General features: G+C 38.0%; 1 protein-coding gene across 1 annotated transcript in view; it reads right to left on the reverse strand.

Moving 5' to 3' along the window:
- tmem255b (transmembrane protein 255B) overlaps nucleotides 1-15067 on the reverse strand; it is a 37703-nt gene that overhangs the window by 8490 nt on the left and 14146 nt on the right. Inside the window, exons 4-7 of the mRNA XM_030123247.1 lie at nucleotides 4517-4606; nucleotides 3680-3760; nucleotides 3222-3307; nucleotides 405-561 (exon numbers count right to left, since the gene is read on the reverse strand). Coding sequence (XP_029979107.1) covers nucleotides 405-561; nucleotides 3222-3307; nucleotides 3680-3760; nucleotides 4517-4606 — 414 coding nt within the window. The remainder of the gene's footprint in view (nucleotides 1-404; nucleotides 562-3221; nucleotides 3308-3679; nucleotides 3761-4516; nucleotides 4607-15067) is intronic.

Here is a 15067-nt window from a genome sequence, read left to right on the forward strand (position 1 = left end):
CAGCTATGGCTAGTGAAAGTCATGTCCCGGCCTGATTACTACCAGACCAGTTGAATCAAGAAATAACTACAATAGAACATGTCTGACAAAGTGAAGTCGGCTAAAATGTCTCGAAAACCAACACATCATGCCATGATCTACAGAAAGTCAAGAACCGATGCAGAACACAGTCAGTGACATCTATCAGGGTGAGAACCATTATCCACAAGTGGAGAAAATCTGGAACAGTAGTGAACTGCATTGTTAATTTACTCGAGTTCTTTGTCTAATATAATTTTTTTGACGATCTAAAATATTTAAGTGTGACAAATATGCAAACATCTAAGAAATCAGGAAGGGGGGTAAGTGCTTTTTCACAACACTGTATACACATAAAGCAATGACATTCCAGCTCTGACTCTTACCAGATCCTTGTAAGCCCCTAGGAGGGCAGCAGTGATGATGCCCAAAAACAAGATGAACACGTTGAGTACGACTGAGGTCCACATCAGACGGTACAGGTGGACCACATCCCAACATTCGTTGACTCCGGTGAACCTATAGTAATGGTATTCATATGAACTGTAAAAGAAACAGAGTGAGTGAGGTCAGGTGGAAGTGGAACAGTGACTCACACAAGTGCACATGTAATATATTTCAGTTTTCCTTATCTGTTTTCTATCTGTTATTTACATTATTAGGATTCTAAACAGATGTTATTGCATCATTAAGGAAGCAAAAGTAATGTATTAGGTTGTATAAATATGAGATGGGGGTGGGATTTAATAAGTTTTCTTTTTCCCCACTCCTTTTTGAGCAGTACATATTGAATTTATTTTGTTATTACTAGTGTACATGGCAATTGCTATTTTGTCTTGATCACCTTTGTTTATTGATGTATTTGCTCTGTCATTCATTCCTTGTACACAAAAGGTGTTTTTTTCTTCTGCTCAAAACAAATAAATTAATGAAAATGAATGAATGAATTTTTTTTTTTAATTTTAAGAATAGTTATATAATGTAAACCATAGTTCCTATAGTACATACTTCATAATTGTGGCTTTAAGGGTTCGTGTCTGATATTTAGTGAGAAAATCAGTCCTAGTTTTGTCTGAATACTTTAACCCATAAAGACCTTGAGCTAATTTTGTGTCAGTTTCTAAATGACTTTTTCTCTATTTTTAACCCTTCTTAAGTATTGTGCTCTGTATTTGTTATTTTAAGAGAAAATCAGGTATTTTCCTATATTTAATTCACTGATCATGTACAGGGGTTGGACAAAATAATGGAAACACCTTCTATGATGCCACAATGTTAGGTGTTTCCATTATTTTGTCCAACCCCTGTAGATCACAGGTGTCAAATATGTGGCCTGGGGGCCAAAACCAGCCCGCCAAAGGCTCCAATCCGGCCCGCAGGACGAATTAGCAAAGAGCAAGTTAAAGCATCAAACTCAAAAATAATATCATAATAACCTATAAATAATGACAATGCCATTTTTTTCTCTTTGATTTAGTGCAAAAAAACATTAAATTATGAAAATATTTACACTAACAAACTATCCTTTAACAATAAAATGTGAATAACCTGAATAAATATGAACAACCTGAAATGCCTAAAGAAAATTAAGTGCAATTTTAACAATATTCTGCCTGTTACTAAATGTTTTGTCCCTTTGTAGATCTGATCTGTAATGCATATGTATAAATAATAAGTGGAGGCGTAATATTGATAAAATTGTACTTATATTTCTTAACAAGTGACTTTTTTTTTTCCAGATTATTCACATCCTTTTTGTTTGGATAGTTTGCAAATGTAACTATTGGCATAACTGAATGTTATTTTTTGCACTAAAACAATATAGAGTTGTCATTATTTATTAGCTATCATGGTAGTATTTTAGTGGTTGGGCCCACTTCAGATTAAATTGGGCTGAATGTAGCCCCCGGAAGAAAATGAGTTTGACACCTCTGATGTAGATGTTCATAAAAGCTCAGATTAAAGTTGAGGGTTATTATATCAAAAACAGAGAAAAGTGAAGAAAAAAGTGACTTTTTCAGTAAAATCTATCATTAACTGAACACAAACCAAGTGTGTCCATCCACTGTCATTGATCCAACTCCATGAGTTTTACTGGTGAATCAACCAATGATGTAGAAGATACCAGTGTTTGAACGGTAACTACGGAGCCTCTGAACGTCCAAATAACTCAATCGGATGACCATGGAAAGATGACACACTACATTTTATGCCAAGTACAGGGTGACCCAAAAAAAACGGGAATTTTTGAAGTGCATATTGGCAGACATGAGCAAGTGGCAGCACTGCGAGACAGTGACCTTGAGCAAGTAAACACACCCCCATTTTAGAAACCATGGATTTTTTGAATAATGAACAGGGGATCTCAGTCACTGTCACTGCGAACCGTTACGTGGAGATGTTACAATCCTTTGTTACACCTGAACTGAACAATTTTCCACAAGTTCAAGAAACCTGGTTTCAACAGGATGGAGCAACATCACACACTGCACCGCAATTATTAGAGGCTGTGCGAGAATTGTTTGGTAACCATGTGATCTCAAGATTCGGTAACGTTCCCTGGCCCCCTAGATCGCCAGATTTGTCCGTTTGTGATTTTTCCTTGTGGGGCTATCTCAAGAGTAAAGTGTACACGACTTGACCAAGAACTCTGGATGAGTTAAAACAGAGAATTCAGGATGAAATTCACAGTATCCCAGCTGAGATGTTGCAGTGGTCAATGAGGAATCTCAACAGCAGATTTCAAGAATGCATTCGTACAGGAGGACGCCATCTACAGGAAGTAATTTTTAAAAAAATGAAAATTCCATCATTGTTTCTTAAATGGCATGTTTTAAGGTTTCAATTACTATGAATAAAATATTTTTCTTCCATCACTCTTGGTTTTATTGGATTGTTAAAAAGTTCCCGTTTTTTTGTGTCACCCTGTATTTACATGTATTGATAGGATTAGTGGATCAACTGTTATTTAACTTTTTATATCAGTTAATGATTTTGGTTACTGTTGGATGTTTGGGTCTTTATGGGTTAAAACTGTATGTAGACATTGTTAGTTTTCTAGTGGTAGTTTCTGCACAATTCTTCACACCTTCACCTGCCTTGTCACGTTATGAATGTAAACCTGAATACATTAAAATCTATGGTTTCCATTTGTATTCATTGTTGCTCTGATATGAACATCACCACCATCTGTCTCATCTCACTTGCCACAGTTGTACAGGTAGCAGCAGTAGCAGGTGCGGCTTTGCACTTTCAGCTTGCATGTCTCGCTGGCTGATCTACACGTCACCTGCAAGATAAAAGATTTGGACAGCTTTAGCAGTTGATCAATTGTGGAAGAGTTTTACTGGAAACAGATGCATTATTTATATACAGAGTAGCATCAAAAAAACAAGCAAACAAACAAAAAAACAGGATGTGACCTTTTGCAGTAACACAATTTCACCACAAGATGACAGTAAAGTCCTAAAAAGCTGCACAAAGACTCACCATAAGGTATTATTATAATAAAATATACCTAAACCATCATTTACATCTTCAGAGAATAATATATATTTATATTGATGATTTAAAAAATGATTTTTTTATAGATAAATCACTTAGATGTTTATGAAATCGAAACAACGCAGGTACAGTGAATGAGTTTCTGTTAGAGAATCACCTCAGTATAGAAGCTGTCGTAGCCGTATCCTACATAGCCGGGATGATATCCACAGAGTTTCTGCTGCACAGGCCTTATGTCCTGTGTGTTTACAGAAAAGAGAGAAAAGAGAGGGAACAGTCAATATGAGAACAACACTGTACTGCTACTCCAAATGTTTCTTCTGTCCGCTGCACCCGACCACAAAACCCACACCATTAAACTTCACTAGACTTTATATAATGTGTGAGCTACTAAAATGATTTTCATTGTCCAACACTTGAAGGTCCAATAAATATATTTTACTGTCCCCTGAGCATAAAATAAATGTATCTGCAGGGCACTGAGAGCGCTGTTGATCGATATCAGTGACTCAGTGCCAGGTGCTGAGAGGTTCAGCTTTTTTAATTCTCTGTGGCCGATGTTCATTAAGAAGCTCATTAAAATTCATCCAGCTGACCGATCCTATCCAGTCGTCTAAGACCAGTATCTGAGCTTTTGCCATATCTGGGCTGCGTCCTTTGTCTAATGCCATTACGATAAGAAGTGATGTGTTGTTAAAGTTAAGTGTTAAACTGACATGAAAAAGGTTAAACTGAAGTGTGAGTATTTAGGATGAAATATTTTGGGACAGTAAAGTTTAAGAGGAAAAAACAGGAGCATTTTTTGAACAAATTGCTCATTATGTACTCCAATTACTTTTTATATCTAATCCTTGTGGACAAATGCATTTGGAAGGTGTAACACCAATTTTCCAGTCCAACTTAAATAGTTTTTAGTCACTATGTAAACTTTTGCTATAACCTTTATGCAGATGATATAAAATGTGTCAGAAATCTGATGTGATCTTATACTCACAATGTAGTTTGAGACGATGATCCCGTCTATGATGGCACAGAAGGCCGCCGCAATGATTCCGAAGCTAATGAATACGATGGATGCAATGAGCTGGGAGACAGTGAATATAGATGAACAGAGGTAGAAAAAAGAGAAGGAGAAGAACCATCAGTTATTTAGGAAAAAAAAAAAGGACTCGAGTCAGGCTGCAACTGGTAATTATTTCCATTGTTGATTAATCTTAAATTTATTCATTTACTGATTAAATATTGGGTGACACGGTGGTGCAGTGGTTAGCACTCGTGCCTCACAGCAAGAAGGTCCTGGGTTCGATTCCAACACCAGCCTACAGGGGGTGGGACCTTCCTGTGTGGAGTTTGCATGTTTTCCCCGTGTCTGCATGGGTTCTCTCCGGGTACTCCGGCTTCCTCCCACCATCCAAAGACATGCACTGATAGGTTAAATGGTTAATCTAAATTGCCCATAGGTGTGAATGTGAGAGTGATTGTTTGTCTCTATATGTTCAGCCCTGCGATAAACTGGCGACTTGTCCAGGGTGTACCCCGCCTTCACCCCTATGTAGCTGGGATAGGCTCCAAGCGACCCCCGTGACCCTAGTGAGGATAAAACGGGTTCAGAAAATGAATGAATGATTAAATATTTGTTTTTTCCAATGCTGGAGAGTGGTGGAAAAGTGTTTCCCAAAACCCAGGATTCCCTGTACAAATGTCTTGTTTAATCCACAACCCAAAGGTGTTTAGTTTACTGTCACAGAGGAGCAAACGAACCAGAAAATAATGACATTGAAGAGGCCTGAGGCTTAAGCAGCTTCATTCATTCATTCTTTCTTTCTTTCATTCATTTCTGAACCACTTAATCCAGGGGTATCAAACTAATTTAAGTTAAGGGTCCACTTACAGCTCAAGCAGAGTTCCCACTCTTTCACTGAAAAAATTTTTCTGGATATTTTCAGCTGCTACAGAGACAAGTTATCTCATCATACACTAATCCATTCCCCTGTCCCCCTCATTCTTTGGAAGTGTTCTTTTCTACAGTTGTAACTTACATTTACCCAGACTGTATCTATGTTTATTACTCAGACATTTGATGTGCAGTCTATGGCTATAATTTATCTATGAAAAATAATTATGACAAATGTATGATAGAATAATGCAAACACACCCACAGATTACAGCTGAGCACTTCATTAGCCTGACAAACTGGAGTTACAATGTTCAACTGGGCAATTCCAAACTCAATTTTCTCTTCTCTCTTACTTTCTCTCCTTCACTTCCTCTAAACACCCCCGGTCTAAAGGGTTGAAAACGCAAAACTGTGTTTTCTCGTCGTGTAGAGTTCACATCACAGGCACGTGCCAGTACAGGAAAACAACAACATGTCAGATTATTTCCATGTGGTAGACCTTCACGTTGCCCTAGCAGCTCTAATTTACATCCAAGAGTCATTTCAGCAATTGTCATAAATCTTTATAGAGAGTAGTGCTCTGTTTCCTATTTTGTGATCGTATTTCGTGCTAGGAGAGAACAGGAAGAGAAGTAGAAAGGTTCTACGCAGGCGCTTGGTCTTGGTTGTGATGGTGCCACCTAGCCACCTGACCTGCATACTACATCGATAAATAGGAAATTTCACACACTTTTACGTGTCCGTCTACATGCAGATTTCCCCCCCAAATGCACGTCTAAATGTGGAATTAAAAGTGAGAACGCAACGCCACTTTTGCGTTTTAGTTTCAGATTGTTATCATCTAAACGTAGCCTTAGTATCAGTCAGCTGGTTTGGTGACTTAGCCATTTTGTTTGTTATAAGTCAATATAATAAGTTAGTATAGTGGTACTGGCAAAACTTGGAAAATGTTGCATTAACTAAATTCACTCTAGTGCAACCAATGATTTAAAGGAGTGATATTTTGTGTTTTTAAATGGAATTATGCATTTTAAAATATTTCCCTGTGGTCTACATAAACTGTAAATGCTCTGCTTGGGTCTGAATTCTTCAGTAATTCAACTCCACAGGTCCAACTTCAACCCTATTTCTGAGTAATGACACCAGAAAGGTCATTTTGAGCGCTGGCCCTTTAAATGCAAATAAGCCACTTCACACCCCACCCCCTCCAGGTTGTTGGCTGTGCTGCTCTGTCCTATTCAGCCAACAACTAAACATTTTAGGTAATGGGCTCGAAGTTTGGACATATTTTCAGTATGGACTACAATCACTGCTGCTGATAAACAATTATGTCGTACTCGGAGAAATGTTCATCCGAAGTCTTGACCTTATATGTGCAAATGTCATGACATAACTAGTTATAGATGTAACAAATTAAGAAGGAATTAAAACAGGTTGTAGAAATCCACTCTATTTTTCACCAAAGTAAATATAAAGATAGCTTTGCAGCACCTGGAGGGTTCAAATTCAAACTTTTTGAACTATTTGGGTCCAAATACACAAATAAATGAACCAAAGACTAATAAAAGTGGGTTTAGCAAAATATGACCCCTTTAAATTGATTATACAAATGTTGATTGTTCTATATAAAAGCTACAAGTCTGGACCCACACACTTTCTGATGCTGTGTGCGCTGATTGGTTGGCTGCAGCGTTTCATCTGAGGGACGATAAAGGAAATGTTTGGCTTCTTGCTCTGCCAACACAGAGGTGCTTTGTGGGTAATTTATAGGCAAAGAGGCAATGTGCAGGATAGAGGGTCAACCAACAAGGTCAATTTAATTCTCCAGAACTGATACACACGACCACACAGCTGCTCGTCGCACGCGTTCTCATAATATATAACAGTGTCATCAGCCAAGAATCTGCGAGTAATTAAAAGAAACAAATCTTGTCTTGCGGAATAGTTTTTTGTCGTCTTATAAGACAAGTAATTTCCTTTTTTTTTCGGTCTTTTAGCGCCTGTTTTTGACAACAGACATGAAACAACAACAGACAACAGGTAGCAAAGGAGCAGCCATTAAACAGAGGAATACTGGGGTTCATGTCAACGCCCTTAAACACACGATCACATGATCACCCCAAAGTCATTTCCAGACCTAGAGCCCAGCACAACCAGCTGGCTGGTCACAGATGTCTGATTGTAAATTTTACCGCTCCGTATCGTTTGCTGTCTGTTCAATGGCTCCTCCTGGACCAGACCTTCTGTACTGAAACAAGACATCAAACACACTTTTTTCTCCTTCAAGCCATTTACTTGAAATGCAAGTTTGTTACAGTATCCCCCCCCCAAAAAAATCACCAAAAAACTGTAGCCTGTATCCAGGGCCGTTTCAAGATATCTGGGAAGATATCAGGCAAGAAAGTAAAGTGAAGCCCCTAATACGCGAAGATGTGGTGGCTGAATCACCGAAGAAGAAAAATAAAATCCAGATGTGATTTCCTGTTTTCTGGTGCATTTAATGAGTCATGAATTACTCTGTATTACGCAACACAGAGTATCCACCAGAGTGTAGTAAAGAACACAGTGTCTTCAATTTGGCATTGTTGATGGGAATGACACAAATTGTCACTATCAATTGGTGCTGACAGAAATTTAAGCAAAGCGCCTAAAAAAGAAAAAAAAAAAAGGCATTTGGTGAGTAGGCTTACTTTTGTCCTTACTGTAGAAGTATATGATTAAAGTGCGGAGGATTTGATAGTAACTTTGCAGGAGAAGAACTTCACTTCCCATAATGCACCAAAATGTAACGTCAGACCTCATCGGCAAAACTACCTGAGCACATGGTGCAAAGTGTTGTGATGTGTTGATGGGCAGGTGTGGGAAATATAGATAATGACAGAGTTTAAAATGTAGGATTGTGATTACATGGTTCACAGACACCGCCATTCATTTTTTTGATGCTGTATTTAAATATTCTGAATATTTGACGATTTTGAAAAGTGTTGTAATTTCCTAATTATTCTAATTGTTCCTGAATGCCTCATGTATTGTTTACGTGTGCCTCCTTGAACGTGAACAGAACTCAGGTCCGCAATGTGGGCACAGAGCTGATATGCGGGACTGAACAAATGTTGGCTTGAAAATACAAACTTTTGCTGCAGTCCTACTCTACAGGGTGTATCAAAAAAAAGTAGACTGTCCAAAAAGTGCCCACCAAATTTACAAGTGAATGTTTTCATGAAAGGTCTTTGTTTGCCTATGTTGATATGGACGTCCTGCATCTGTCCATACCAAAATTTATGACATAAATGCATGCATGACTTCACATGGGCCCTTTTTAAGAGGGGGTAAAAAAATTTTTCCTCCAAAAAATTAAAGGGTTACAATTGGTTGAAAAGCCTTAAACTGTGGTGCAATGCGTGATTCTTTGGTTTTCTCTGCTGCGGTACCCGGATTAACCCTTTGTTTCCTGTTAAATGTACACATACACTGGGGTGAATGCTTTTCACAGGGTCAACGCCAACTCAATTTTGACTACCAGCGAAGGGATGATCGGCACAAATTGACGGTCTGGATCGGTCTTGTTGGAAGTGGTTCAATTGTTGGACCATACTTTTTTCGCAACAACATCAACAGCGATGATTATTTCCAAATGTTGAATGAACACGTTGTTCGTTCTCTCCATGCAATGCCACGTTTTCATCTTCAGCAGAATGGTCAACTGGCACGTGCTTGGTGGGCACAAGATGGTGCTCCCCCACACCGGAGAAGAACGGTAACGGATTGGCTTACAGAGCTTTTTGGTGACCGTGTCATTGCCTTGAACCGCCCAGTGGAATGGCCCCCCAGGTCTCCTGACCTGATGCCCCTTGACTTTTTCCTCTGGGGACATTTGAAATCCAAAGTGTATGAGACACCACCACGTGACCTTGATGACACTGAACAGCGCATCAGAGCCGAAGTGGACATCCTGCGGCGAGACAGAGGAATGATCAGGCGAGCAGTGCAGGACATGATAAGGAGAGCACAAGTGTGCATCCAAAGAGATGGAGGTCATGTCGAGGACTAAGTGGACAAAAACAGGGTAAGTAAGTGACTTACTCCTGGTAATGTGCACCTAATTAACCTTCTTTGGGATGCAGTTGGGTAGTCATTACTTGCTAACCATGGTGTTACTTTCAAACACATTCCAATTCATACCCATTGCTCAAGTTTACCTGACAAGAAACAAAGGGTTAATCCGGGTACCGCAGTGGAGAAAACCAAAGAATCACGCATTGCACCACAGTTTAAGGCTTTTCAACCAATTTTAACCCTTTAATTTTTTGGAGGAAAAATTTTTTTACCCCCTCTTAAAAAGGGCCCGTGTGAAGTCATGCATGCATTTATGTCATAAATTTTGGTATGGACAGATGCAGGACGTCCATATCAACATAGGCAAACAAAGACCTTTCATGAAAACATTCACTTGTAAATTTGGTGGGCACTTTTTGGACAGTCTACTTTTTTTTGATACACCCTGTAGTCCTCTTCTGTGCCTAAACCAGCTGACACACAAGGAACAGACGTACTGATGAGACGGACAAACGCAATGGAAAAGGGACATTTTTCTCCTAATGGGATGGACAGATCACCAACAGAAATTGCTAGCTAACTGAAAATGTACACTGAACTGGATGGACTATTTTGCCAAACTGGATGGGATTCATAGGACCAGACGATTTAGTTTGGAATAAAGTTGTGTGGGTGACCGCAGCAGGGGGCAGACAACCATCCAGAGTAAGTGAAAACACTTCAGTAGGCTTAGCTTTGGCTTTTCAGGACTAAATACTTTTAATGCTGTCGTACTTCGGTCCTCCACATCCAAATTATTTAGCTCAAAAGAAGTTTTGGAACGCTGTACAACAGTAGAAAAGGGCGATGGAGAAGTTGTGTTTCTTCTATCCTTAAATTCTTCCCACAGAACACAGTTGTGTTGTGTGTATCTGATTAGTTCTTGAACTGAATCCTCTCCCTCTCATGCGAACATCTATCTGTGTGTTTGGTCACTGATGTGAGGGCTTTTGTTCGCACACTTTGGCCTTTATCAATAATTTATTTTGTTTTTTTAAAGGTAATTTAATCAGTATTCAGAAAGATAAGAGGGATGAGACTTCCCCTAAGGCAGTGTTTTTCAACCTTGGGGTCGGGACTCCACTTGGGGTCGCCTGGAATTCAAATGGGGTCGCCCGCAATTTCTAGCAATTGATAAAAATAAAAAATAAAAACTTACTAAAAAAAAAATATATATATATATGGTGAGTTGAGAGAGGCAATCCCAGTACATAAAAGACATTACAAACTGAAGCTGAAACTGAAGCACTGTGGTTCTGTTTATCTGTCAAATGTTCGTTGTAGTCAGTTTCAGATGCTGCAGCTCTTTCATAATTCATAGTTTGAGTTCTTGTTTGTTCAGTATTAATTGTCAGCCTTGTAAATCCAAGCTGGACTGACTGTACATATCCTGACCAAGGAAAATAAAATTCTCACTTTGTGCAGTAATCTCCACCTGGCTTTTCTGCCTCCGTCCATAATATTGTATATTATATAGACTAAATGTCATCTAAAATCAACATAGTGTAGCAAACTATTACATGATCAAAAACAAATTAATTTTAGCAAAAAAAAAAAAATTCTGTTTTGAATGTTTGGGGTCGCCAGAAATTTGTGACGTTAAAATGGGGTCTCGTGCCAAAGAAGGTTGGGAACCACTGCCCTAAGGCAAATTCAACTGTCCTCTAGGTCAAATACAACAAAACCAGATTATTAACATTAGTAAAATATACTGTCAGGTGAAAAAAAAAAAAGTCACACAAAATATTCCTTTGAATCACCTTTAGTTTTGATTACAGGATATATTTGCTGTACTATTGTTTATACCACATAATTATCACAGTCTTGGCCATGGTTACATACATTTGAGTCAGACCACTGTGTAAAAGCTTCTCCATCACATCCTAAAGATTCTCACTGGGGTTCAGGTCTGGATTCCCTGAGCCATAATTTTGAGTCTGATGAATCGTGGCATCGTCTAGTCTTTATGCTCTTTGTCAGGAAATGAGAAGCGACTCACTGCATCAGTTAAAGAACTTATCGTTGGTGACATGCATTAATCACTGCAGGAATTATCCAATGGACCTGACCTACCTGAATATTTTTTTTTTTTTGCGAGGCTGTGTAAATAAATGTTGTATATTTTATTCTTCAGCTAACCAAGAGGAAAATTTACATCGAAATATCAAGTATCAATATGTGAGACTCATACAGGGGGATGGAGAAACACCGTTTTAGAATCAATTACCCTCCAACAAAGTGAAATCAGAGCCGAGGTGAAAAAATGGGAATTTTATCTGCCACTGGCCCAGACTCTCCACTTCATTAGCGGTTTAAATGACTCTGCTTTTATGGGCTGTAAGTGGGAGATGAGGCCGGCGGCAGAGACAATAGAGCCTGACAACTGCATTACTTCACATTACCTTAGCACCAGCTGCCAGCACATAAAACACCTCAACACACACTGTCGCCCCCCAAAAAACTCCCTGTACCGACCCATGTACAAGACAAACTAAATACTGTAAAAGATGAATTAAAGGAAAGTAAAAACAGAAATCAATTCAAAAGAATAAATAAGATAGAATTTTTGAAGAAATATAAAGATGAGGAACAGCAGTTTAACCCAGGACGCTAATGGATGTGTTAGAAGAAGGAAATACAGCTGTATTATTTGGTGCTGTTGTGTTTTCTATGGTGTGGTTATAAATTATAAGTATGAGATGTTATGACTTGAGCTGTTTTCCAGTAACTTAGTGAATGACTTGTTCTTTTTATGGACTGTATATATTACTCATGTAAAATTGGGGTAGGGCAATATAAGCTTCTTTCTAATCCATTTTGAACTTAAAATGTTGTTGAGGAGCCACAGTAGTTGCTTTTCCATTGAACATCTGCCCAAAACTATACAGATATTTACTAAAAGTGGTATAAACAGAAGTGCGTAATGTCAGTTTTTCCATTAAATCACAAACACGATGATTTCTTTATTCATTATCGTGAGATGACATGAGAAGTCATTCCATAAACACAGCAACAAACATAAATATTGTGTTGATTTACAGATATATTCATTATTTTTATATATTACCCCTCTATCCTGTACTAAATTTTAAAAATGATTCGGTTTCCTGGTGCGTCCACACATGCAGTGCCATGTTTCTTTTAAAACTCTTCTTCACTTGTTGTAACGTCTGTCAAACATCCGTTTCTTTTTTTTTATTCACGTGACTCTAGTTGTGGAAAAAGGTCTTTCCATTGCAGTTTTGCGTGATATACCATTTGCACTACGCCCGAAAAAACACCTCTTGCCAGCGCAAAAACGAGAGTTTGGGCGAAATTGTCGTTTTTCCATTAGGAAAATTTTTTTGTGTGAGTCATACTCACAGAATTTGAGGGTCAATGGAAAAGCGACTAGTGAGGTACGTCGTTTTTTTCTTTTTTTTCTTTTTTTTGATTGACTTGTTGCCATTGATATGCTTGATATGCTGGAGCGTTCTGTTTGGATTGTGGTTTCTCTTTGCCTTTTGTTCACGTTTGTATTTTATTCATGCTTACAAAGTTTATCATTATCATCAACCACAAAGACCCAGTGCTACTTTTGTGTCAGTTTCCAAATGGATTTTTCTCAATATGAAACTTTTCTTAAGGAATTTATCATCATTCATTATATTATCCTTTGTATTTTGCATTTTTTCTTTGAAAATCATGTATTTTCCTACACTTAATTCATTGACCATGTATTTTCAAAAAAACCTCAGAATAAAGTTGACGGTTATTATATCAAAAACAGAGAAACCTGAAGAAAATGTGACTTTTCCAACAAATATATCAATAACTGAATGTAAAAATAAGTGTATCCATCCACTGTCATTCATCAAACTCCATGGGTTTTACTGATGAATCTATGTTGTAGAAGATGACGGTGTTTCCACGGTAACTATGGAGCCTCTGAATGTCCAAATGAGTCATATCTGATGACCATGAAAAGATGAATAACTGTATTGTACACCAATTATTTACACGTATTGATAGGATTAGTGGATCAACAGATATTAACCCTTTCATGCATAGTGGTCACTACAGTGGACAGCTATTCTACAGTTGTTCTCTTGTACCTTTATGGATTTTGTTGTTTTACTTGCATATCAACCTACACAGTGGAAGCCTATGCACCATCCCATAATATACTGCAATTCATACCATTACTGTAGCTTTCCTGTTGTTGATAAACCTGATCTGCAGTGACATATTTGAGCATAAATCAACTGCTAATTATTATTAAACTGCAATTAACATTTTTTTTTAAAAGAAAAAGATGTTTTTTTGCACATTATCTGAGTGTGTAGTAACTAATATTATAGTGTGTTAAAATGTGAGAAAACATCAGATTAGCAGCATTAAAAATGTTTTATTTCATAGTTTTCACACAGTATGTCGCTTTAAAAATGAAATGCATGGTGTCCAGCTGAGTGGACATTTATGTAACTTCTTGAAAAATAAGTTCATAAAAAAAATAAATAAATCACAATGTTTTTTTGCTTTTTTTTTTTTGCCTAAAGAGGAATAAAAACACTCAGAAAAAAAAAATCTTGATTAAGGTTCTCATAATTCATGCATGAAAGGGCTAAACAGTTTAGCTCAGTTGATGCTATTAGTCACCAGTGGATATTTGGGTCTTTATGATTTAAATAAGCTCAGGTACAGTGTGGATAATCGTCTGCTGCCCTCTGGAGTAAGATGAGATAAAGAAGAAAGATGTACATGAATGAAGTGAAATGGAGGAAAAACAAGACATCACTACCGAAGAGATGTTTTATAGTAATTGGAGAAGATCTCTATCAGGTTATGTAACTAAAGTCGCTGACCACTGCAGTGTCTTGGTCTGTGCTCAGTGTTCCGGTGACTTCTAATAAGTCCTGAGCATCGCCACGGCCTAAAATACGACCCTTTAAAAGGTTCACTGTTCTGCCCTTCAAGGACAGGAGTCTGTGAAATACAGGAGGCGACGAAAGACCGAGGAACACGAGCTACATGAAGCGTTTAGTCATAAAGACGTGACAGACAGCGTCAGAGCAGTGAAGCCTGTTATAGGAGACGGCAGGACGAGCACAGATAGGAGGAGGGCTTTTATTTTGGGGGGAATTAGATGGTCCACGATCCTTTTAAACATTTTGCAGGATAAGATAAGACAAATTGGAAAGTGGAGTCTCTGTTAAATAACTTCTGAACCGGTTATGAGAGAGATGAACTTTAAATTGCATCAGATTTGTGACATTCTCAGCTTTTTGTAGCTTTTTTTTTTGTCAATTTAGGCTGAGTTGTGATGGATGCAATTATGTGTCTCGCTGATGACCAAAAGCAGTCATCAGAAAAAAAAACAGTGTTGTGGAAATAGTTTTCACCGCTGTATTCCTTCTGTGTATGTCTGCAGACTGTCACATTGGTTTACTTTTATTTATAAATGTCTCCTTGGGCTGCTTACATTTTATGTTTGTGCATACATGTGTAAATGATAAAATGACAAAGGATAGTAATATAATAGGTAATATATCTTTTCAAAATGGTGCCCCTTCC

This window comes from Sphaeramia orbicularis, chromosome 3 (assembly GCF_902148855.1).
Source record: "Sphaeramia orbicularis chromosome 3, fSphaOr1.1, whole genome shotgun sequence".
Taxonomy (NCBI): Eukaryota; Metazoa; Chordata; class Actinopteri; order Kurtiformes; family Apogonidae; genus Sphaeramia; species Sphaeramia orbicularis.